The sequence below is a fragment of the Cupressus sempervirens genome, chromosome 9 (genome assembly GCF_028749045.1).
Source record: "Cupressus sempervirens isolate cs-2001-9-10 chromosome 9, ASM2874904v1, whole genome shotgun sequence".
Taxonomy (NCBI): Eukaryota; Viridiplantae; Streptophyta; class Pinopsida; order Cupressales; family Cupressaceae; genus Cupressus; species Cupressus sempervirens.
The window spans coordinates 436355958-436381613 of NC_143126.1; the positions used below are offsets into that span (position 1 = coordinate 436355958).

Below are 25656 nucleotides of genomic sequence, written 5' to 3' on the forward strand. Positions count from 1 at the left end.
CATCACCACAGGTGAGGAGTAGCCACTTTGGCTATGCCTGATAGTTCCTGCCTTCCTCAACAATTTTTTCTATCTCCCCTTTTTGTATGTGCAGATACCTATAAGGCCTGATGTTTGGTGGGTGGCTCCCTGGAACTAGTTGTATGGCATGGTCATGATCCCTCTTAGGAGGAAGTCCTTTAGGCATATCTTCAAGAATCACTAAGTGACGATCAATTATTGCTTGTAAATCTAGATGAGTAAGAGCATTAGATTAAGAGACTTCTAATGAACATAGTTGGCCCACAAATCCATCTGCTCATTTCTTAAGAAACTTTTGCATTTGATGAGAGCTTACCATCTGTGGGGATTTTGCCTTCAACCTCCTTAGCTCCACTACCTTTCCTTTTGATTGAAATCTCATGAATAGTTTTTGGAAGTTCATCTCAATTGTTCCCAATATAGTAAGCCATTGTACTCCCAAAAAAATATCTACCACACCCATGGATATCGCATACATTGGGGTACCAAGTTGGTAATCTCCCATGGATAATTTGATGCTATGACACTTCCCAAAACAACTAACTGTACCCCCATCTGCAATCAAAACCTAAAACTCTAGGGCTGGATATATAAAACAATTTAAAAGAGTTGCCAACTTTTTGTTGATGAAATTTGAGTACTACCTGAGTTGATCAAACTGTTACTTTCTGCTTCTTTAAGAAAACCACTACCTTGAGAGTTTGTGGTGCACTAAAACCTAAAAGTGCATGACAAGAAATGATTGGTTAAGAATCATGTGATTCCTCAGCTGATTCCCTATCTGCCTCTAATATGGGTTCATCCTCTTCTTCCTCACTTTGACCTTCAATATAGAACAACTTTTGTTCACTACATTTATGTCCTCGATTGTATTTGCTATCAGAATTGAAACACAACTCTTTTGCTCTTTTCTCCTCAATTTGTTGCGGAGTCAACCTAGTAGATTAATGAAGAGAAGGTGTTGAATATCCTTTTTCTCTTGTCACAGTAGCCCCTTGCTTTCTAGGAATCAAGAACTTCACCTCTACCATGTGTGCCAATATAAAACACTCATTTACTAAGCTAGGACTAAATATGCGTACCTCGTGTTGAATGTGATCCTTGAGACCACCCAAGAATAAATCATTCAAGTTCTCCTCTATAATTGTATCCACTCTTAAGGACAGATTTTGTAATTTTTGAATATAATCCTTAAATAATCCTGTTTTTGAAGCTTAGCAAGTTGGCTAAAGGAGTTGTTTGTCGCACTATTGTTATATTGTGCTTGGAGTTCTTCTATAAAAATTGACCATGATACAATAAGACCCTTTTTCCTCCTATGAGTACAAAGCCAACGATATAAGGAAGCCATCGTGACCTTTTGTCCATATGGGCTTTGATGAACTTCAAAAAAATTCTCCATTTGGTTTATCCATGTTAGAGGATCCTTACCATCAAACTTGCGGATATCCACCTTTGGAAAAAAATTCCTAGATTCCATAGGAGCATTAAAATGTGTCATTATTAATCGACTTGAAGGTTTCACCTTGATTGCTTGAGAACACCTTCCTTGGTTCATTCATATAGGTGCTTAACATGCTTTGTATATATGATATATCTCCTCATAGGTCACACATATCCCTCTTAACCTATTCCTTGAACTTACTTATTTCCTCATTGGAATTACTATCCTCTGTTGTTTCCCAATCCTTATCAGAGGATTTCCCCAATGTGGTAGTATTCTTTTTGCCTCTTGTTGGATGCCCCGTCATGATGGAAACCAATATTTTTGAGAAAAGTCACCCAAATGAAATTTAAATTCTCTGATTTTTAAATTTTTTTACAATAACTTACTAGGACCAAGATACCCTTACTCAGAAAAAATCCAAAAAAATTAGCAAATTTGCTGCCCTGAGAGTGAATTTTCCTAATTTTGCAATAACCTGCTTACATGTAAGTGCGTGTGAAAGATGAGATGAAATGCGTTATGACAAGGAAAGTGGAATTACATGGATTTTGCTCATGAAGTGTAAATGCATATGGAAGGAATGAATGCAATGTGCCTTGAGGCGAAGTGAGCTTTTATAGACATCTTTGAGGAAAGGTTAAGTCCAAGTATATGGGAAAACATGCATATGACATTTTTTGACCTTTTAAAAGTAACTTTCAATCAAAAATGGGTTCTCAAGATGCAATTACATGTAAAGGATTTTTCATGTAATCATGACAAAACTAAAGAGACATTTTTGGATAAGAATGTCTAAAATGTGCCCTAAAAACTCTCTCAATTCCAATGTTTTTATTCAATGCAAGAAAATGCAACGTTTTTCACCAAAAACGTGGCTTCAAACTATGATCACATGAGTCATTTTTGACATTGAGGAGGAAAAATGCGTTTACCAATGACTAAGACATGGATTAATATCCTCTTCAAAATGCAAAAACATGAGCTAAAAATGGCAAAATCTTGGCGTTTTTTGCCAAAACCTGCCCTAGAATGGAGTGAAAGCTGTTTTTTGCATGATATTTCAACGTTTGATGCATGGAAACACTTAAAAAATACCAAAACACCCCTTCTAGAATGGATTTCATGCCATGGAATGGAGAGATTTAAGGATTCCAAGCAAAAACGTGTTTGTGGAGGACAAACGCATGTATTTTTCTAGATAGGCAAATGCATGCTCTTGAAAGCAAAACACACCTTTTTGGTGTGATTACATGTTTTAAAATACGCATCCAAGTATAAACACGCCTTTTTTGTATCATGGCATGTTTTAAGAACATGAAATGAGTTCCCTTTAACTAAAATGTGCATTTTAGTTGCAATGAGATGTTTTAAAAATATGTAATCAATGGAAAGCACACCTTTTTGGTGTCTTTGCATATAACATGCATGTCTCTACTTAATGATGCCTTTGCATGTTTTTTATGCACTTACATGCATTCCCTTTCAAAATCGCACCTTTTAGGTGCAATTGCATATTTTTTATGAAATATGCTTGTAGACATGTTGAAAACAACTTGAGTGATGAATTAAGCACATGTTAATTTGATTTTTAAAGAAATATTACTTAAATGGACCATAAATAACATTTACACTATCATATTAATAATATAACATGCAAATATCATTTTTAAAGTAATATTTGCTAGAGCTTTTGATTCAAAAATCAAAATTAAATCAAACTACATAGTTAATATAGTCATTTAAGTAAAAAATCAAAAAGCAACTGAACTTAAAAATATGACATAAAGTGCACTATAGTTACTTTAAGTGAAAAATTTAAATGATAAAGTAACTTAAAAACATAACATAAAGTGAATTTAAGTTATATTTTTCATAAAGTGAACGTCAAATTAAACATATAACATGGTATTTTTAATTTGTGCAGTTGCATAAAAAAGGTCCACTTTTTCGACACCAAATCGGTCATATCTTTTGATTGCCAACTCCGACTAAGCCCTAAGATAGATCAAATCGAAGGCAAAACCGAAAGCGATGAATTGACAAAAACCAAAGGACTTAAAACCAACAAACACACACTCAAAAACAAAGAAAAGGGCATTGAAGGCTTCGACAATCAAGCGTAGGCTCAACAAACAGAAAAATGAAAAGACTTGACAAAAACCTTCAATAAAAGAATTTGTGACGTGAATTGGAGTTAATTGCTTGATTAATATTAACCAATTGAAAAACAAATTCAACTCAGAGAAATGCGAAAGCGGTTTGAAAAAAGTTTCGTATTGTTACTTGCATTTTGTGGTGACAAAATGCAGCACAACAAGATTATTTTTGTGTACTAAGTTCTTGCTAAATTTAGCTCATTCTTCTACAACCTTTGTTAATGATCATTTAAGCTCTATTTTTAGTTGTCTTAATCTAAATTGACTTACAATAGAGGCTTTTGAGTGTAATTTACCAGTGAAACAAAAAGCTACCTCTTCATACAAAATGTGTACCGATGTTTGGTTGGTGCAAATATAGATGACAAAGAATTAAATGGGAAAAAAAAATTAGATAGATGTTTTAAAATTATGGTTTATCATTACTATCTGCATGTATCATTTTGATTTAAAATTACACACACAGTTCAATACAATGACTAATTAAATTTTTTAAAGAGTTCCTGGATCCATTTAATTTTCTATGATTTCTTAATCAAAATTTGGCTAGATGGAGGAGGTCATGTCCAATTAAGGCCACAAGTCCAACTCATTTTGTATGGACTAACCTTGCCATCCATACAAGGAGCAATGTTAAGAAGACTGTTTACAGTCGTACAAGTAAAACAAAAATATTCATATTTTCATTATCTGCCGACATTTATTCTTGTAGTTAAAAGTTCTGAAATACTACTATCCCATGAATACAAGAACAATTTGTATGCATTTTATGTGAACATGACCATGTTCCAAGTATTTCCAACATAGATTTCACTGCTGCTATAACTATATACAGGGGTTCCAAATGAATACTTGAATGACATTTGCAATTCATATTATGCATTCCCCACAACTATCTATGTAAATTATAACATAAAATATTTTTGGAAAATATTAACAAAATTTACAAAAACATGTTTTTTGGAAAATATTTACAAAATTCACAAAAACGGGTTTCATCTTCAAACATTTTGGAAAGGATCATGCCAGTTAGACTTTGCATACATGGTTGGGGTTAGATTTGGAGGTGCTTGGATGCTCATCAATGGACCAAATGCCAACCTAGCCATGGAAATAGTCCATTCAAGGTCTTCTAATAAAGGTTCAGTTGCATTTTCCATCCTTGTACCTTCCTTTGCAAGAAAATTCTGGACAATGAGTTCTTGTATGTGACCATATTTTTGGTGTAGTGAGCGAAGTACAAATAAGCTTTGCAATCTTTCTTCTCTGGTTTCTCCAATTCCAATCAATAACCCAGATGTGAATGGAACTTTTTGCTCACCTAAAATTGAAGTGAATCAAAATTCAATCATACATGTGAATTATTTTCCAACTAAATTATAGACTAATACTACCATGTCATTGTAAGCCGAGCAGGTATACACATAAACATGTAATGAAATAAACAATCAAAAACTCATGTAATACAAAAAAGATGGAAAATACAGCGATGTTAGTCAACAATGTCTAGAATACGTTGTGTCTCTTCATACTTATTACTAACTATCAAAAACAAATAGCAGTTAATGTAGTGCACACCCCAGCTATGGTATTTTTACTGAGTCTCAGTTTTTTTTGCAAACAACTCTGATTTTGGCAGGAATTTCTAATTTTCGTGGTTTATGGTTTTTTGCCTTTTTCTGTATTTATTGAGGTTTTTTCTTTTTTTTGGTCTTTTTCCAAAAAGAGATTTTCAACAAAATTACCAAACTTAAAAATTCTGAAAATGACCAATAACATTAACTAACTGCAATTTGAAGAGATAAATATGAATTTATTAATTCCTGAGGTCCAGAAAAAATTGTACCAGGCGAAAAAATACAAGAGCCTTTTTATGTGTTTGGCAAACTCTACAATATTCCAACCCAAACACCGGTATTAAGACCAGAGCTTTGACTTCTCAACTTTTCGCTGCAGCTGACTGCAAGGACACCCAGATATGAAAACAGTCTGAAGAACCCAATGTACGCCTGGATGAGAATGCCTCCTATGCTGGTAATGATTTCCGTGCTAAATCTGCACTGCTGAGTGGAATTGGGACCGCCTGAAGGATGTATAGCTTCCCTAGGGACTTAGTGAAGGTTGTTTAAACCTCCCAACCTCCTGATCTGCAATTATTTTGAGCAATTTCAGTTTTATAACAATCTGATCTGATCACTGCTTTAAAAATTCTGATGCCAAAACAAGAGGAATGTTGTTCAATGCCAATTAAGAGTCCTGCCCCTTGGCTGGCCTTTCACACCTGCAAGTCTGCTGTCTCCTGAGAGATTTTGATCTCAGAATACCATGTAAAGCAGAAAATGAATTCCTTGCGTCCAGAATGGCTGCCCCTCTTTCATTTTATTAGCTTTTTTCCTCCAAGCTGTTTCAAATTCCTCTTAGCGTTTTCCCACCCTTTTTACATTCATAAAATAATACTCTTATTTTATTTAAGTCCATGAAGGGTGTCTTTTTTAATTAAAAAAGGAACACCCCATAAGTCTAACTTATTTTAATCATCCTAGGGAGTTGTGCCCATGACCCTTTAAATTTTTATTACTATAATATAAATGAATATAATAGTCTACTTAATTCATTATTTTATCATAATCTAACTCAGGAAAAATTAAATAATTTCCCAATTATTCATAGCTTGCACATATGGGCCCTGGTTTGAATTTTGCCCGACACCGCCAATCTACTAATGTTGTCCAACCACTATGAGCTAACTCTCTTAAAAATAGGAACTATGACAAAAGGTGTCCAATCCCAAAGTCCTCTTAGTATGTCCCTATCAAATCCTAGTCCATCCACCAATAAAATAGGGATTCCTCATAAAATCGAGAGCACACAAAACTAATAGAACACTCAAAAAGCCTTGATGACTTTTCATAAGCCCTTAAAAGACCTAAAAGGGTCCCCTACACAATCTGCTGGCCTATGACATCCAAATGATAGGCCAACCACATCTGTCGATTGGCCCAGCCTAAGGAGGCAACATTATAGTTCTTTAGATTCATAAACATATAGAAGGAAAAAAACAACAATAATTACTTGAAAGATGAAATTGAACCAATATCACATTTTCAAAACATTCAAAGTGCAACAATGAATTTTTTAGGAAGTAGATAGATTCATTTCTGATATTAACAAAGTATACAATAACATAAATTTTAAAATAAATTGAAGATAAGACCAAAGTTACAAGACTCGGCGAGTTTGGCCAGGACTCAATGAGTCCCAAGGCGAGGTGGCCAAAACGAGGCAAATTGTCTCTAGACTTGGACTCGGCCGAATCTTGGCTGACTCGCCGAGTCCCGTCAAGATGCCTTGGCCAGCACGCAACATCCAAAAAGTTCACTAAACACATTTTTATGTTTTTTTTTTGGGTTTTTGGGTTTGTAAAGTATAAGTAAGACTTAAAAGGTCATTCTATCACTTGCAAACACAAAGAATAGAGAAATAAGAGTTGAGGGAAGAGTATTGGGGTTGTGGGAGATAGATTAGCAAATCGGTTGGCTCTCATCTATCAGTTGCTAATTATTTGTGCCACTTTGTAGCTTGCATCTATGCATTGAGATGAGTTAAAAGAAGCATGTGGACGGTGGCTCTTCAAACTTGCTTTACATTTCATTTTCTATACTAAAATTGAACAAGTAAGGTACACTAGTGCGGTTGAAAGGGATAGGGCTTGGAAACATGTCATTCCTAGCACTAAAAAAGGAGTTGACATGTTAGCATTGTATGATAACATATAATGCGGAAGGCATTAATAAATTGAAATATCACCTTGCACATATACCAAGGCATGATATCAAAGCATGCAAGGCAGTTCCCCAAGATATTAAGTGTGATATGCAAGCTCTCTTAGAGGAAATTGTAGAGAAGAAAGAATTCCTTTTTAAAAGCAACAATAAAAGATGGCACAATTAGCTGGAACTAGAAGTCTAGAGGGCTCTTCAAGTTATCATGGACATGGTCACCATCTAACTCCACCTTCTAGTAGTACTGCATCTCTGAGTGTGAGCATTGGGCCTCGGGTGCATAAGCAAAGATCCTCACTTGATTCCATCTTTGTTCCACGCACAACTCCAAGTGCACAACCATTGCTTGAGAACACGGCTTGGAATAAGGAGAAGCATGAGCAAGCAAAGTTGGCACTTGGAGATTTCTTCTTCTACAACAACCTTTCATTTAATGCAGCAAGGTACTTATAATTTTAAGTTCTTATTTGTACGTCTTCTCTTCCTTTCAAGACTAAAGAATTTGTATGTCTTACTTGTCTTACTACTAATTTAGTAAGTATACTTATTAGATATTTGTTTAACATTGTTTTATGTCTCCTTATGGGCAAATTGCCATAGACGCTATTATTGTTTGTGGTCCGGCATTCAAATCCCCTAATGATGTGGAGCTAAAAGGTCCTATTTTGGCCCATTGACTTGCTCATGTAAAAGTTGAAATTGAGGAGCAACGCAAATATGGGTCGCGAAGGGTTGCGCCATCATGACCCATGGTTGGACAAAGAGAAGAAATAAAACACTGCTGAATTTTCTTGTCTCCTCATCAGGTAATTAAATATTGTACTCATAAAGTTAGAATGCAAGTTAGTGGTAAATTGATTGATCATTGTGATTGCACTAAATTTCTTTATTTTTTCTCATGTTCCACAGTGTTTTTGAAATCAAACAATGTCTCAGGGAAGACCAAAAATGTTGAGTATCTTTGTAATGTAATAAAGTGTTGAAGGAGGTGGGTGAGAAGCATGTGGTGCAAATCGTGATAGATAAAGCAGCAAATTATGTCGTTGTTGGTAAACTTCTTATGGAGAGGCATCACCAGTTGTTTTGGACCCCTTCTGCTGCCCATTGCATTGACCTCATGTTGGACGATCTAGGTAACATTTCTTGGATAAAGAAATGTGTACGGCAAGCAAGGAATATTTGCAAATTCATATATAATTATGCTTGGGTCCTCAACCTTATGAGGCAACACACAAAGAAAGAAGAGTTGTCTCGTCCAATGGTCATTAGATTTACAACAAATTTTCTCACATTGAAATCTTTTCTTAGCGCAAAGGCTGGTTTGAAAGATATGTTTGTATGTGAGGACTGGACAAGTTCATCATATGCAAAGATCAATGCAACAGTTCAGGTGGTTAATCAGGTTTCTAATGAGAGTGGCTTTTAGAAACCCACCAAGAAGATTGTGGAGGTAATTTTCCTTTTTGTGCTCATTTCCATTTCATTTCACTATTTTGTTAAAGTTCTAAACACTTGTTTATATTCATTGACATTCACATTGTTCATTTTTAAAAGGAAAACTTAGATCTTAATGTTTTGTTTTTCACAATGATTGCAGTTCATTGAGCCTCTTATCGTTATCCTACAGATTGTTAATGGAAAAAAGCCCTCAATGAATTACATTTATGAGAGCATGGATAGTGCAAAAGAGGCCATTTGAACTTTTTATGCAGGGAATTAGGAAAAATATGGTCCCATATGAGATGTCATTGATAAGCGATGGCACAATCTACTTCATAGGCCTATACATGCAGCTGACCACTTTTTTAATCAAGCAAACCAATTTAGGCTAGATTTTAAAGTTGATGAAGAGGTGTAGAGTGGCCTCTATAATGTTATAAAAAAAATGTCATATGATGAAACTGTTGGAACAATTATAGTCCATGAAATAGAGATGTATAAGAAAACACTACGAGACCTATTTTCACAAGACTTGTACAAGAGAAACCGGATAGAACTGATGCCTGGTAAAAGTCTTTGATTCCAAATTCTAGTTTCTATTTTATTACCACGTTAGAATCTAGAATCTAGATTAATAAATTCAATGTTATAGAATTGATTTAAAGTTTGCTTGTTTCAAATGTATTGTGGGAGATGTTTGGCAATAAGGTGCCAAATCTATAGAGTATGTATCCTGAGCCATCGATCTAGTGCTTTATGATGCAAACACAATTGGAGTATGTTCGAGCATATACACTTGAAGAGGCACAACAGGATGGCAGAAAAAACGTTGAATGATATTGTTTTTGTTCACTACAACCTTAATTTTGTCACAAATAGATTTTGGGCACCAATAGATCTCCCATTGTATTAAAGAAGGTTGATATGAAAACAGCATGGACCACAAAGGTTGATGATCCTGTGTTCAGTGATGAATACTTGGAGTGAGTTGATCAAGTGAATTGAGAGGCAGAGGCAATGGCGATGGCAGTTGAGGAGGCTAGAGCACGAGGAGACCTAGTGCAAAACTCTAAGGCTAAGAGTGATGGATCTAACTCTGATGATGAGGATTATGCGGACGATTATCATTATGGGCATGTCATTGAGGTTCAACCTCAGACACTGGGAGAGAGGATGGCTCTAGAGTCTTCCATGAACTATTTGAGGCGTACTCGTAGGAAGACATAGGTTACTATGACCCTTTTCTTTTGATATATGTTTAGAACTTTTGATTCCATGGGCATGGATTGTATATTCCATGGATATTGTAGACATTTGACATTTACACTATAATTCAGATTTTTATTATATTATTTAGTTTAATTTTAAGTAATTTCTTTTGAAAATTTGCATTTATACTTACATAAACTATGAAAATTGTGTATGTGTGCAAAGTAGCTTCTATTTATCTCTACTATTGTGTATTTGATGTTAATTCGCTAAATGATGCATAAGAAAAACATAAAATCCTTAAAAATCTTTGAATTTCAAGGGTCTTTTAATTTGTCGAGTCCTTGCCGAGTTCGACTGTCGAGTCTAAGTACAAGCCCAATTTGGGCCTGACCAAGTCTAAGCCAAGTCTGAGGCTGGTAACACTAGATAAGACACATAAATAATAGTCCTACACAAAAAAAAAAAAAAAAAAAAAGAAAAAAACATTCAAAGCTCATAAAATTTGATACTTCACAATCTACACTCCATATGATGCACTTATTCTAGAATTTATTTTACTTAGCCAACTCCCTAACCTTAACATCTTCAATCCAACCTGTTCTGAGGTTTTCACACCATTGCCCCAAAAATTTTGGCATCCCCCTTTTTCAAGCAAGCCTTGGTAATTTTCGCAACTGTTGCGAATTTTTCGGTTGCCTTAGCAAAATTTAGAGTTGTCCAAAGGTTTTTGAATTGACAATTTTACACCTTGGACACCCTTGTGCCAAGAAGGGATTTGGTTGTTTTCACCTAGTGTGAAACTTGATTTTCCAAAACATGTAATTTTGTCATTATGCCTAACAAGTTTCAACAACAACATTTGTTTCGATGGTTAAAACGATACCTGGCAATATAAAATTGCAAATTTTGAACTTAGACTGATTTTGAAATTTTGATTTAATTGAACAAGCTTGAACATTTTCAAAATGAATTTTAGATTTAGTCAGTTTGCAAAATCTTGAATTTTTTCAGTGAAAAGAATTTTTCATGGTGAAATTGAATTTAGAGTTTGAATTTCGATTGCTAGGAAAAGGATTTATTTTGTTAAAAAATTTGAAATTGTATTGCAAAATTGAAATTGGATTAAATTGCAAAATCTCATTAATTTGGTTGAAATTTTGCCTAGAGAATTTTAGAAATGTTAAACGAAATTGGTAATTTGGAATTGAAAATTGATTTTTGGCTTTCTAGATTCAATTTTAGTGCTATTTTAATTGCCAAAATGTTGTTAAATGGAAATTTTGACATCTTCTGGGCTTACCTTATTTCTAGTTTGCAATTTTGGGTCAAACTAGCAATTAAAAAAGTCAATTTCGCTATGAGGCTTAGTTATTTTCATGTTTTATTTAAAACTGGGCCATTTTGGGGGTCTAACTTAACTTTTTGTTTGCTTCCAGGCAGGTCGGCCCACTCTGGAGGTCAATAGGAGGATATTAGAAGGGGCTTCCCCCCTCTTATTTCCTCATTCCATTTCCACTTCTCTTGCTTGGTGTTGGGCGATTTCTTCTAGCTGAGCGAATTTCTCTGTTGGCAGCGATTTTTGCTTGAAGATTTCCATTTTTGGGCAGCGAATTTCTTCTTATTATATGCTGGGCGATTTCTACCTTAAGGCGAATTTGTGGGTGAAGATCTGATTTTAGGCAAGATTGGACAACTTTTGGAGGTCTGATTTTCCTCCTAGGGCAGCGATTTTTTCCTCCAGCTATGGCTATTTTGTTTGGTGGGGAGGAAAGATGCTTTGAGGTCCGATTTTTTGCAAGTGTGAGTGAATTTAGAAGGATGAAATTATGATTGAGAGCAGCAATTTTCCTTCTAGTTGGGCGATTTTGGCAAGTAGGTCGAAATTTGATGAAAGGAACAAATTTTTGCAAGTAATCCCTTTGCTAGGGCATCACATTCTGGAGGACTGAAACTTCTAAGATGAGATCTAGATTTGTAGAGGCTCAATTGTTGGTATAAGGCAGATTTAAGGTAAGATTTTTGTTCATATTTACAGGTGAAGATTGGTCTTAGGCGGATTTTATTCCTTGTTCTTGCTTGGTTCGTTTCCCTTATCTTCTTCTTGCACTATTCATCCTCACTTCATCATCTCCATTAAAAGGCTGACGTTGGGAGATATAAGTATAGATTTCATGATAGGACATTTGTAGAGACAAAAATAAGCTAGACCACCCTAGGATTGAAGTTGGGAGATATAAGTGTAGTCCATCCTAAGGTAACGAAGAGGCAGAAATAAGTGGTAGTCCCACCCCTAGCCTAGAGAGGCGATTATAAGCGTAGAGATAGGATTTGGAGAGGTAGAAATAAGCTAGATTCCATTGATAGAAAGAAGTTGAGAGATTTATAACTGTAGTCCATATCATTTAGAACGAAGGGGCAAAAATAAGTGTTTAGGATGATGGATGTTAGTACAAGCAAGAAGCCAAAGGGAACAAATACCCAAAAAGACAAGGAAGACATAATGCCTAAGACCACCTTCTTGAAAGTGAGGCAAATAAGTTACACCAATATCGGCATAGTGAACATCGTACAATTGAAGGATAGATTGAAGGAAGGGCAATCCCCCATGGTGAGGAAGATCCACTAGACCGAAATTGTACACGCGGCAATCTTCCCTATTACCTTGCCTTGTCTGGAATTGGTAATGGAGTGTGCATCCCGGTTTGATATTGTGACCAAGTCCATCATTTTGATAAAGGGAAGAGAGTGTTGGCTAACATCAACGGACAAGTGGTCGAAGAAGTATTCAATATTCCCCAGCACAAAGGAATGTCAGTGGTAATGATGGATCAAATAGCCAAGTTCTTTCAAGATAATCAGGATGCCTACTTTATTCATCTAATGCAAAATTGTTTAGACGAAGGCAGGAAAGGAGTTACCAAATACTCAAAGCTCACCAGGTCAGATTTCAAATCAGAGTATGGCCAGCTTATTGTGTTTCTCAGCCGAATCATGGGCGTGGCTCAAGGTATGCAATTCGAGAACTAGATGTACTATTGATGAAATTGAAAATGGAAAGAGAAAATTTGATTGGGCCAGAATTATAAGTGAAAATTTAGAGTTACAACTAAGGACGATACAAATTCAAAACCAATTCTACATGGGGTCCTATCTTTTCTATCTGATTGCGAGACTATATGAAAATCTTGGACTTAAAGCCTTAGGACTGATTGGCAATGGGTAGGGGCAATGTTTGGTGCATGAGTGTGTAATGATCTGTTACCCTCCTGTCACAACTCTACAAGGAACCTATCAACATTTCGCCAGAGATGTTCGTCAAATATGCTCGTACGCTAGTATCTGATGACAAGAGCTATTGTATGGTGACTACAAAATGCAGTTACAAGAGGCCGTACGGTACAAAACAGGGTCGTACAAAATGAATGGGCTGGTGTATGGTGAGGGAGGTTAGTGTCATTGTGTTGTATGGCCGTACGATGATACAGTGGGTTGTACGGTGGGAGACTAGTTAGTGTGTCGTACAGTGGGAGCCTGACTAGGCCGTACGGTGTCTAGTTGAGCTCATCATACATAGGGGAAACTTCAAGCTGTATGATATGCTTGGAAGGGTAAATGCCTGGGTCGTACGAGTGATAGACGGGGTTGAAGGCAAATGGAGAAGGGGTAAGGAGGGTGATACAAAGAGAGTTAAAATGCAGATATCAAGAGACTGAATTACACAATCACACAACAGATAATTGATCAAATTAAACAAAGTGATTTCTCCAATTCGCACTATGATGGTGCTCCAATTTGCCAAGTCTGAGCAAAGTATTACAGGCGACGGAATAGGGTGAGGGTTGAATCCCACCGAAACTGGAAAGCTAAGTAGGGAAAATTTTTCACTTCCAAAATGGCCAACAACACAAAATCCCAACTGGAATTCGCATTACAAAGAAATGTAATCGAATTGCATACCTAATGACTACCTACAAGCCGTGTTTAAATACCCATCGGGGAAAACTTTCCAAAGGTGTACAAAAATAGCCAACAGCAACACAAACTCCGTAAACAAAACAAAAATGGGTCCAAGATATATTAAATCAATCAGCCCATTAACAATAGTTTGATTAATAATCTATTTTATGACAGGGATATTACAGTCCTCCCGTCCCAAAATTTGAGTGTTCTCAAGCAAACGCAATGTTGGATGCTGTAGAATGTGCTCACCTTCCCAGGTTGCATCGTCAAGCGGCAAGTGTTTCAAGCGTACCAAATATTCCTTCACCGTTTGGTTCTGCAGGGTCTTCTCACGTACTTCAATAATCTTTGCTAGTTCTAATATGAGTGTTCTTTCTTCATTGAGCAGCAAAAGATCAATAGCTACTATGATGTTCTGTCCCATAGCTTTCTTCAGGCAAGAAACATGAAAAAGTTATGAATACGGCTCCCCCCCGAAAGCTCCAGCTCATAGGCGGCTTCACCAATGCAGCGCACTACACAATAAGGGTCATAAAATCGTGGCTTCAATTTTTCTTTTCCCTTTTCTTTCAATGGGGATTATCGGTATGACTAGAGCCTGAGGTAGACCAAGTTTCCTAATTCAAAACTCCTTTCTATTCGGTGTCTGTCGGTGTACATCTTTTGTTGATTCTGTGCCCATTGTAAGTTTTCCTTCAGGTATCTTAGGATGTCTTGTCCCTCCTGAAGCCAGTCCCTTGCCCTTCATGCGCGGCTATCTACGAGAACTGCGTCGATGAACTAAAGAGGTTTGTACCTGTATAGAGCTTTGAATGGTGCCATCCGAATGGACATTTGGTACATGGTATTGTAACAATATTACCCTAGGTGTATCCATTTGACTCACGCCTATTGTTGTGCCGAAACGTAGTTCCGAAGGTAACCTTCGAGCCACTTGTTCACAATCTTCGTTTGTCCGTCTGTCTAAGGGTGGTAACTAATACTTGGTGACAATTTTGTCCATGCCAATTGAAACAATTATGTCCAAAAAATACTGATGAATCGCCCATCCCAATCACTAACAATGTTTCAGATTAACTCGTGCAGACGAAAGACTTCTCTAAAAAACAGATCAGCAACTTGTGCGGCCTAAAAATTTGAGGGGATGACGAAGAAATATGCGTACTTTGTCAATCTGTCAACCACCACAAAGATACAATCATTTCCATTCACCTTGGGAAATCCGATTATGAAATCTATCAAGATACTTTCCCACTTATGTTCTGGAATTGGCAGAGGTTGCAGTAACTCGATAGGTAGAGTATGTTTGGATTTGTTCTATTGGCAGACTGCACACTCTTACATACTACAATACGTCTCCTTTAAGTCCTTTCCATGAAAACCTCTCCCTAAGACGTCTGTAAGTTTTGACAAAGCCCGAGTGTCCAAGGGTGAGTCGTGTAACTCTTTCAAGATTTTTTGCTTCAATTTGGATTCTGGCACTAAAAATATCAGATTCTTATAGTAAATGATGTCATCAACCACTTTGTACCGATCATCTTGGGTGTTGCCATCCATTAGCTCACCGGCAAATGTGTTTTTGCAATATTCTACCAACAAAGGTGCTTTCTAGTCAGCTAAAATCTTGGTTAGTAAGTAGATGGCGAGTTTCCTGGAAAAAGCATCTGCAACCACATTGTTCTTTCCTCTCACATATTCAATGTCAAAATCAAAAGCCCGAACCTTGCTTACCCATTTTTGTTGCCCCTCGTTCAAGTCTCATTGCTTCAGAAAATATCTCACAGTATTGTGATCCATACAAATGACAAACTTGGCACCCACCAGATACTGCTGGGACATAGTTTATGCACAATGGTCAACATGTATTTGTCGTAGATGGAATATAAGCATTTTTTTTGCGTAAGCTTCTTGCTCTCATAGGCTATGGCGTGTCTATTTTGCATCAATTCTGCACCAATGCCTTCTCCAGATGTGTCACACTCCAAAATGAACGGTCGAGTGAAGACATAAGTGCGCATTGCCTCTTTCAGCTTATCAAAAGTGAGTTGCGCCTTTTCATTCCACTGGAAAGAATCTTTCCTTGTCAAATCCATTAAGGGTGAGTTGAGCTGAGAAAATCCTTGAACGAACCTCCCGTAATAACTGCACAGTCTAAAAAACCCTCACAATTTCATGAGTGATTTTGGGGGAGGCCAATAAAGGATAGCCTAAATCTTCTCCTAATGAACTTCAACTCCATATTTACTAACAACATGCCCCAACTACAATATTTCTATCATATCGAGTTCACACTTGGATTGCTTGGCGAACAAAGATTGGTCCTTCATAATCCTTAGGACTTCATCCAGATTGTTCAGGTGCTCTTCCCATGTCCTACTATAAATAAGAATATCATCAAAAAACACCAATATGTACTTATGCAATTGTTTGTTGAAGATGCGATTCATGCATGATTAGAATGTAACAAGTGCGTTTGTTAATCCGAACAACATAACTAGGAACTCATAAAGTCCATAGTGACAACGAAAGGCCATCTTTTCCACATCTTCCTCCCTCATGCAGATTTAATGGTAACTAGGACGGAGATCTATTTTCGAAAAAATAGACTGCGACATGTAATTTATCTAGCAACTCATCTATCGTTGGAATGGGATATCTATTCTTTATTGTTTTTTCGTTCAACGTACGGTAGTCCACACACATGCGCATTGTCTCATCCTTTTTGACCAACACTACTGATGACATGAAGGGGCTAGAACTAGGACGGATCCATCCTTTCTCTAACAGTTCCTGAATCATCTTTTCAATCTCATCTTGAATTTCTTGAGATGGCAACAGGGTGTGGTTATGACTAGCTTGGCTCCTACTTCCATCTCGATAGAGTGTTCAAATCCTCGATGAGGTGGTATGCTAGGAGGAATGTCTATAAAAACTTTATCATGTTCACTCAAACTATTCTAGAGATCATCATCCTGGGGAGGTGTTTGTTGCCCTTTTATAGGTTCTGCCGAAAAAAAACAATGTGCAGCCCAAACAATATCATCACACTAAAAAATTAGCTCTATCCGATGTGCAGAAACTTCCATCGCACCTTCATTTGCCATTCCGCGAAGAACAACCTTCTTTCCATCAACAATAAAAGTGAAGTCTATCCGTTTAAAGCTCTTAGTGTATTCATCAAGTGTCTCCATCCATTGTATGCCCAAAATAACCTCCACGTTATCAAGGTCCACTATGAAGAAATCCTTAGTCACCATGTGATTCGTCATTGTGATAGTTAGCTGAGGAACAAGGTGTGTGCAGGGCAGAAGAGTCCCTCCAGCAACTTTGACCTAGAACCCTTTGTGCGTCTCTGTAGGTAGACCTCTTCGCTTCACCAAAGATGACTGTATGATGTTTAGAGTAGCTCCGCTATCAAGCATTACCATAACCCTTTGTCCTTGAAGGGTTCCCCGTACACGAAACATCGTGCACCTCGGGCTACTGACAAGGGCGATAGTTTCTTCACGTCGTACCAATGCTGCAATTCTTTCCATACAACTCTAAATAACCATTTCAGTGTCCTCATGGGGTTGGTTGTCTTCGGAGGGTATATCTTCTTGTTCGTCCTAATCATCGGACACGACCTCAATGTAGTGGATTTTTCCTTTTCCGAGGTATCTGTGTCCAGGTTTCCATGGTCCTTTGCAGTTGAAACATAGTTTCTTCCTTTGGAGCTCCTCTCTGGTAGCTTTGTCCACGTACGGCTTTCTCGGTGGAGGTTTGTTATCTTTATCCCTCGGAAACGACGGTTTGGAATGTGAGTAACATCGTGAGGATGACGTTGTTGATGATGTCATACTCCTTGCCTTCTAAATGGCTTCCGATAAGGTGGCAGGATTGAACCCTTTTACCCAACCATTTGAAGGTTCTGTCAGTCCATCCATGAAGAGTACTACTCGCCTTCTTTTAAAAATATTCATGACCAAAACAGAGACTTTCTGAAATTCCACAATGTACTAGTCAACCAATCCAGTTTGCCTCAACTGTGCCAAATCTTTGAAATATAATTATGGAGCTTTACCGTCAAATCGATCTACCAATCTCTCAATGAATTTCGCGTAGGTATTTATTTGATCATGCCCCAGTGTGATGGTGTCATGATGCCACCATTCATGCGCAACTCCCTCCAAGTGTAAGGCCGCAAACTTGATTGCTTCTTCTAGCATGAGATTAAGCTGGAAGTAAGTATATGACTTCATTACCCACGCTTGTGCAGATATGGATCCAAATCCGTCAAAGGATGACAGATTTACTTTACTCAACTTCCTCCTGAGATCATCATTAAAATATCCTCTATTTCTGCCTCCTGAATATCTCATTTTCAGAGCTGCATAATCTTTGTCGGATATATCTTCCTCCAAATTCACATTGTTCCAGTCTTCTCTCAAATGTTCTTGCATTTCTTCAAAGGTTGATTGCTTCCCTTCGGGTGGTGCCTCCGTCCATGGGGGAAAAGACAGCATGGAAAGTCGAGAGCGTGTTGGATAAGGGTTTGCTTTACCCGATTCCGAGTCCGCACTGTGACCATTTTGTTCTTCGGATATTTTATTGTCTGCCAACTTCTTGAATCATTGAGTATCATTGATCTATGTCTGATTCCTTGCAAGCTCTCTCAGTAGTGCCACGAGTTCGACAATTATGGATTCCTTAGACAGTCATTCTATCAACGGAATGGATTCTTCTTGTCTTCCGGCTATAAACTCTCATTCACTATCCACAAGCTGGCAAGATTGAAGTTCTGATAATACTGTAATGATCCATTGCCCTCCTCTCACAACTCTACAAGGAGACTATCAACATTTTGCTAGAGACGTCCATCAAAGATGTTCGTACGCTAGTATCAAATGACAAGAGCTACCCTACGGTGACTACAAAATGCAGTTAGAAGAGGTTGTACGGTATATAACAAGGTTGTACAGTAAGGATGGACTAGTAAATGGTGAGGGAGGTTGGTGCCATCATGCTGTATGACCATACAGTGATACAGTGGGTCGTACGATGGGAGACTAGTTAGTGGGCCATACGGTGGGAGCCTAACTAGGTCATACGGTGTCTAGGTGAGTTGGTCGTACGTAGGGGAAACTTCAAGCCGTATGGTATGCTTGGAAGGGGAAATGCCTAGGTCGTATAGGTGATGGACGAGGTTGAAGGAAAATGGAGAAGGGGTAAGGAGGGTGATACAAAGAGAGTTAAAATGCAAATAACAAGAGATTGAATTACCCAATCACACAACAGATAATTGATCAAATTAAACACAGCGATTTCTCCAATTTGCAATATGATGGTGCTCCAATTTGTCAGGTTCGAGCAAAGCATTAGATGCGATAGAATAGGGTGAGGGCTGAATCCCACCAAAACCAAAAAGCCAAGTAGGGAAGATCTTTCACTTCTAAAAAGGCGAACAACACAGAATCCCAACTGAAATTTGCAATACAAAGAAATATAATCAAATCACATACCTAATGACTACCTATAAGTCGTGCTTAAATACCCGTTGGTGCAAACTTTCCAAGGGTGTACAAAGATAGCCAACGGCAACACAAACTATAGAAAAAAAACAAAAATGGGTCCGAGATATATTAAATCAATCGGCCCATTAACAATAGTTTGATTATACTCTATTTTATGACAGGGATATTACAGAGTGTTATCCACAACTTCATTTGCACAACACCAAAGATTATAAGGTGTTTTATGATGCCTTTGCCATGAAGACAGTAAGGATATTACAAGGGACACCTACTAGGAGGCTCTCATCGGAAGTGGAAGCAAAAGTTAGGAAGTATGGGAGTTGTTTCATCCAATTTCCACAATTCACATATATCAGAGTAGCAGGAAGTACAGTTTGTTCCAATGGACTTCCAAGGTACCCTCCCAACAGAATAGTTTTGATGGAGTGGGCCAGGCAAATTGAGCATTATGACAAGATGATGAAACTTAAAGGTGAGACAAGGAGTACCTTCTCATTTGGAATAGGCAAATGATACTTGCCCCAAGCTTGTCGCCTTTGCAGTTGAGGAGGAGTTAGAATGATATCATCTAGGATGGTATAGAGCAAGACAAGGATTCGATCCTAATGGTCTTATCAAGGCATCTCACAAGAACACATTCAAACATATTCCTACTATAAAAGATTTTTGGGCCAATGCACAGGATGACTTTCATGTGAGGAAGCTAACTTTCTCAAGATTATCAGTGGACTTGATGAGGGCAATCAGATGGAGAGGCTTTGACATTCCCGATCAGTTGGAAGATGATGAAAATGTGCTAAGGGAAGGTTATGATACAATGGATAGAACAAAGTTGGGTCCAATGGATTGGGATGATCATCAAGATCATTCCTTAGAGGCAGTTACAAGGACAGTTGATCTACACACTGAGTTATGGTACAATGAAAAGTTGAGGCAATTACAAAGTCGGAAAGTACACCTTACTTATGAGTAGATGAAGCCAGAGAAAGAGGGTCCAATGGAATTAGTCAAACAAAAAAGTGGGGGCAATAGCTAGCAGTGAAGAGCAGTTAAGAGCAAGAGGAGAAATTTGGAGGTTGAGAAAAGTAAAGAACATCAGGAGCCTCCAGCAAAGAGACAGAATGTGGCACCATCAAGGGAGAGCATAATTGAGGCTAAGAGCCAAGAGGTTAATACAAGTGGACAAAGGGTCTCTATGGAGATGAGATCTTATTCGGAATCAAGTGGTTACAATGACAGTACCGAATACTCTCCTCTCTCAGAGAACCAGCATGGAGATGATATGATAGTCACTAGTGAAGAAGAGGATAGGCCAATTGACATTGAGAAAGTAAGCCAAGCGCCTGAGGCCGTTGGTGATGCTTTGCTAGTCGAACAGAATCCAAATTTGGAGAGATGCACTGCATCACTATGGTTGAGGCAAATACTTATGCCAAGAGGCAAGGCAATGACTTTTCGAACACTTGAAGATATTCAAAGGTTAGTGGAAAAGGAAGATAGTGAGAAACAAAAACAAATTGCAAAACGGTGGCAAAGGTAAGCAAGAGCAATGATCAGGGTCACCGAAAAGTTCAGATTTCTATACCAAAGGTTAGCAAGGCAATGGATGAGATTGTAGCCCAAGAGTATGAGATAGTAGAGCATAACTTGGAAAAAGTCACAAATGACATGGAGTGTGAGATCCAGGAAGGCATGGTTTCAATTGGAAAAAGTTTGAGGAAGGCAAACGAGAGGATTGTAAAGTTGGAGGCTGAAAACAAGTATTGGAGAGATTGCTAGCCTATCCAACAAGTGCATCAGGCAGCCCTTCCGCAAGACAGTGAGAGCAACATAGAAGAGATAACGGCTCAGTTGTACGAAATCAAAGATTGGATCAGTGATATAATTCAAGATGGGCGAAATTTCTTGCCTTCCTTTAACTCGACATTCAGGTCATTGGTGACTATTAGAGACAAATTCAGAACATTTGAAGGGGAGTTGAAGGATTTCTTTCTAGTCAAGGACTTAGCCATTCCCAAGCTCAGGCAGTTATTGGGCTACCGGAGAGATATTTGGAAAGAACCAAGTTGGTGGATGAAGAAGGAAGGAGTACGGTGGAGTTTTGGTATGTTGCCTTGACCATCAAATTGAGGATACTTGAAGAGATACGGAATGAGATTGCACAGCACAGCCCAAGCGTTGACACTTCCATATCAACCATGATGAGCGATGTTGGGGTTGCACTTGATTCTTAAAATATCAAAGAGGAGAGCGTCAATGAGATAGAGTTTGGAACGAGATTGGATGAGTTGGGGAAGGTTGCCATTAGGAAGAAGCATTTGGGCACCCTTGCCTCCCTCAATGCCTTTATCGGATATACGAAAGAATATGAGAAGGATCATGAGAAGACACTACAAGCAGCAAGCAACGTGATGAATTCAGTTGACCTAAAGATTAAGCACAAGCCTTGCCCTCCCATGAAAGAAGTCAACGACAGGCTAGCCAAGTTCATTGCCTTGGCTAAGAAGATGAAAGAAAAGGGTAGAATTATATTAGAGGGTCATTTGATGTAAGCCCAAAAGGAAAATTCTCCTTTTTTCTTGGGTGGGATAGGTGTTTGATTCTGATTGGCTACCATTTTGGTGCCTTCTCATTAGTTGCCACTTTTCCTTTTTTCATTGTTCCATTGATGAGGTGTTATCTTCTCATTGGCCGATGGGGTGGCAACCCTAGTTAGGGTTGTGGGATTTGATCTAAATCGTTGATTTTGCCTCTTGATCTCCACCATTGGTTGTATTTTTGGCCCCAATATAAGGCCATTTGCCCTCATTTGTAAAGGGTTGAAGAAAATTGTTGCTTAGATAATACCAAAATTGCTTCTCTTATCATTGTTGTGTCTTGCATGGTGATTAAGAACACTTGGTGTTATTGCATGGTTTCTACTTCCAATAGTTAAAATTAAAGAGTTGAAGAAAATTGTTGCTTAGATAATACAAAAGTTGTTTCTCTTATCATTGTTGTGTCTTGCATGGTGATCAAGAACACTTGGTGTTATTGCATGGTTTCTACTTCCAATAGTTAAAGTTAGATTCCATTGAAGTTGTTAAAGTAGATTTTAATTCAAGAAAGTTGTTAAGCAAGAGTAAGAATAGATGGATAGTTGTATGGTGATATTAGTGGATGTTTCATAGCGGCTTGTTAGGAAGGCTTGCGTGGTAATCTAGTCTTTTTTCCCTTGAATCATTGCATCTATAGAGGTAGCACCGCTGGCAAGCTTTCATCATATTTGATCCCCGTCCATTTGCTAATCTCTCTATTCACAGGAGTAGAAGTAAAGCAGCAAGTAGTTTAGTAGTTGGAGTTCATTCAAGAAGAAAGAAAATGTGAGCATTAATGATGCACAAACCCTCCATCATCCCCATCAACATTATTTGGCGCTAATATACATTGCAAAGCTAGATCTCATCGCCATCACAGCAAAAGCCCGACATCCTTGAAAGAACAATGTAAGCTCGCTTACGTGATTAACCAGCAAATCACATTAATATAACTACGTTAGTATCCATAGGTATAAGGAACATTGTAGTTTTCTCATGTTCTTCATGAGTATTTACTTTTCAAGAGAGGGTTGAGTATTTGGTATTCTATATCAAGTATTCGATTGTTATATGTTATGTAGTGGTATAAAACTGACATCCATACAACCCAGGATTTGTTTCTAATCATTCCTAGGCCTAAACTTTCTGAAAACTTATGTCCACCTAGACACTAACATGACAACCACAACAATGTCTACATGCACTAAACCATTTTTAAAATGAACAAAAATCGAATCTTGTGGTGCTTTTCTTTTTTTGAACAATTAATTGCATACAAACTTTATATTAATGCAATTTCAAAATCCTTTTACAAATATACCTTCTATAAAAAAATCTCGTGTAGTAAATTTTGGAATTTCCTCTAATTCGATTTTTAACTTTTGACTTCTCTTTCCCTACAAGCTCCCTATAACTTCTAATGCCACTCCCACAAGCTCTATGCAACTCCCAACTATTCTTTCACAAATATTAGTATTCCATAGTTCAGTCCGCTAGCAAAACCATGCAATTCCATACCATTCCTCACCATCAATATACACTTGTAGAAGCTTTTAGGGTATACAATCTTTAATATTTACTTGCACCTTTTCAGCTAGCTTTGCATGTAACTGACATTCATCTACAAGAATATAGAGGTTGCAAGTTAAAAAAATTGTAATGACCCCCTCTGAGTTTATACTATAAAATTAATTCAACGCTAAGGCCACATCAGCATTTAATAACATTGTTTTGTCTCTCTTATGTTGATGAAATTTGTTAAACATGACTAAATTTATTTCAGATTACAACTCTGAATGTCTTTTTGATTTTCAGAATATGATTATTACTAATCTCTATTCTACATCTGCAGGTTGTGATCAGAGTATATTGATAATCTTGATCTTTGTCAAGTGTGCATGTGATGCCAAATCAATATTGAGAAATACTAGAAATTATTTTGCAAGTTTGAACATGATATTGTTAGTAACCGATCTCGAAGAGGCGGAGCATTTATTGATTTCAATGCTCTTCTTGGCAGATTGGATCATATATATATATATATATATATATATATATATATGATGGGACATGTCCATGAGCGGACGTGTCTCCACAAAGTGGAGGCATGTCTGCTCATGATATACCCCACCAAATGCACCGTTTCATTATCAAAATGAAGCCCAATCACTAATTGGGATTTGTAATGATTTTACACAAAAACAATTTATATATGAGATTTTTGATCTTGAAAGTAATACAATCAGACGCAATCTGATTAAAATATCTCCATTCAGCTGATCAATGATCATTGCTTGATCAAGATAAGAGGAACGTGACATGATCATAATCAGTAAGTTATAACTGCAACTGCAAATTGCCAATATACTTGGAACTATTATGATGTTACGATCTGATATGTGAGTGATAAACAATTTCAAGCAATATGAATGTGTATGTGTATATATCAGTATACACAATGTATACTGATATATATTCATGCATATAAATCATGTATGTTGGTTATCATTCATATATCTGACTGAAGCTATCATGTTTCAACACTCCATCTTGGCTAGGGAAGATAAAACTAACCAAGTATACAATGATATGACCTTACTCGTGATATCAGAAGATATGGCATGCTTCTTAAGAATATCAAATCACATGACATTCTTCATAACACATCTTTGTCACGGTATGTGCACTGACATCAAGTCCCATGATGTCTACCTAAGTCACAAGGTTCAAGTTCAAATTTGAGTTTCACAACAATGAAGTTCAGATGAAGTTCAGCAAGTCAAAAAAATCGGAAAAAAAATCGCTTTGTGTAAATTTCAAAAAAATATAAATATATGTTAATTATTATTATATGTTTGAATTTCATGTGCAGAACTTTTAAATTTGAACCTACAAAGCAAAACATAATAAATAAAATAATATATAATAAATAAATTGATTGATAATAATAAATAAACATATAAATTATTACTCTTTTGCAGTTTATAAACTAAAAACGAAATAATAAATACATAATTAAAATAATAATAATATTTACAATTTACAAAACTTAATATATTTTTTTAATATTAATTTTTAAAGTTTACAAAAATTAGAATATTTAAATATAAAATAAAAATATAACTTCACTACAGTCTACAACTCTACGATATCATAGTTAGAAAATAAAATATATATCAAATTTATATCACAATGAAATTAATTCTAATATTTTAATATTGAAAAAGAAATTCAAATAACCATAACATAAATTAAAATAAAGTTTATAATTGAAATAGGAAAACATAACGAAAGTCATCTTATTGAATAAATTATAATACACCACGACAGACGAATAGGCGGAATCACTAGAGTTTCATCATTGTCACGTATGTCATTAAGAAATCCTAGTTGTATTTGGCAGACAAATCTAGAGATAGATGACTACAATATGAAGTCAAACGACTACAAACTTCCACAAGCTAATGTCTGGATGACTACAATCTGCCCAAAAAAATGTGTCACCCAACCCCAACCACCGTCAACTAATGTAGTCCATTATAGACACGT

General features: G+C 37.0%; 1 protein-coding gene across 1 annotated transcript in view; it reads right to left on the minus strand.

Moving 5' to 3' along the window:
* LOC149539170 (uncharacterized) overlaps window positions 1–25656 on the minus strand; it is a 350582-nt gene that overhangs the window by 292020 nt on the left and 32906 nt on the right. The window contains exon 3 of the mRNA XM_089800496.1: window positions 4669–4945. Within this exon, the coding sequence (XP_089656622.1) occupies window positions 4669–4945 (277 nt within the window). The remainder of the gene's footprint in view (window positions 1–4668; window positions 4946–25656) is intronic.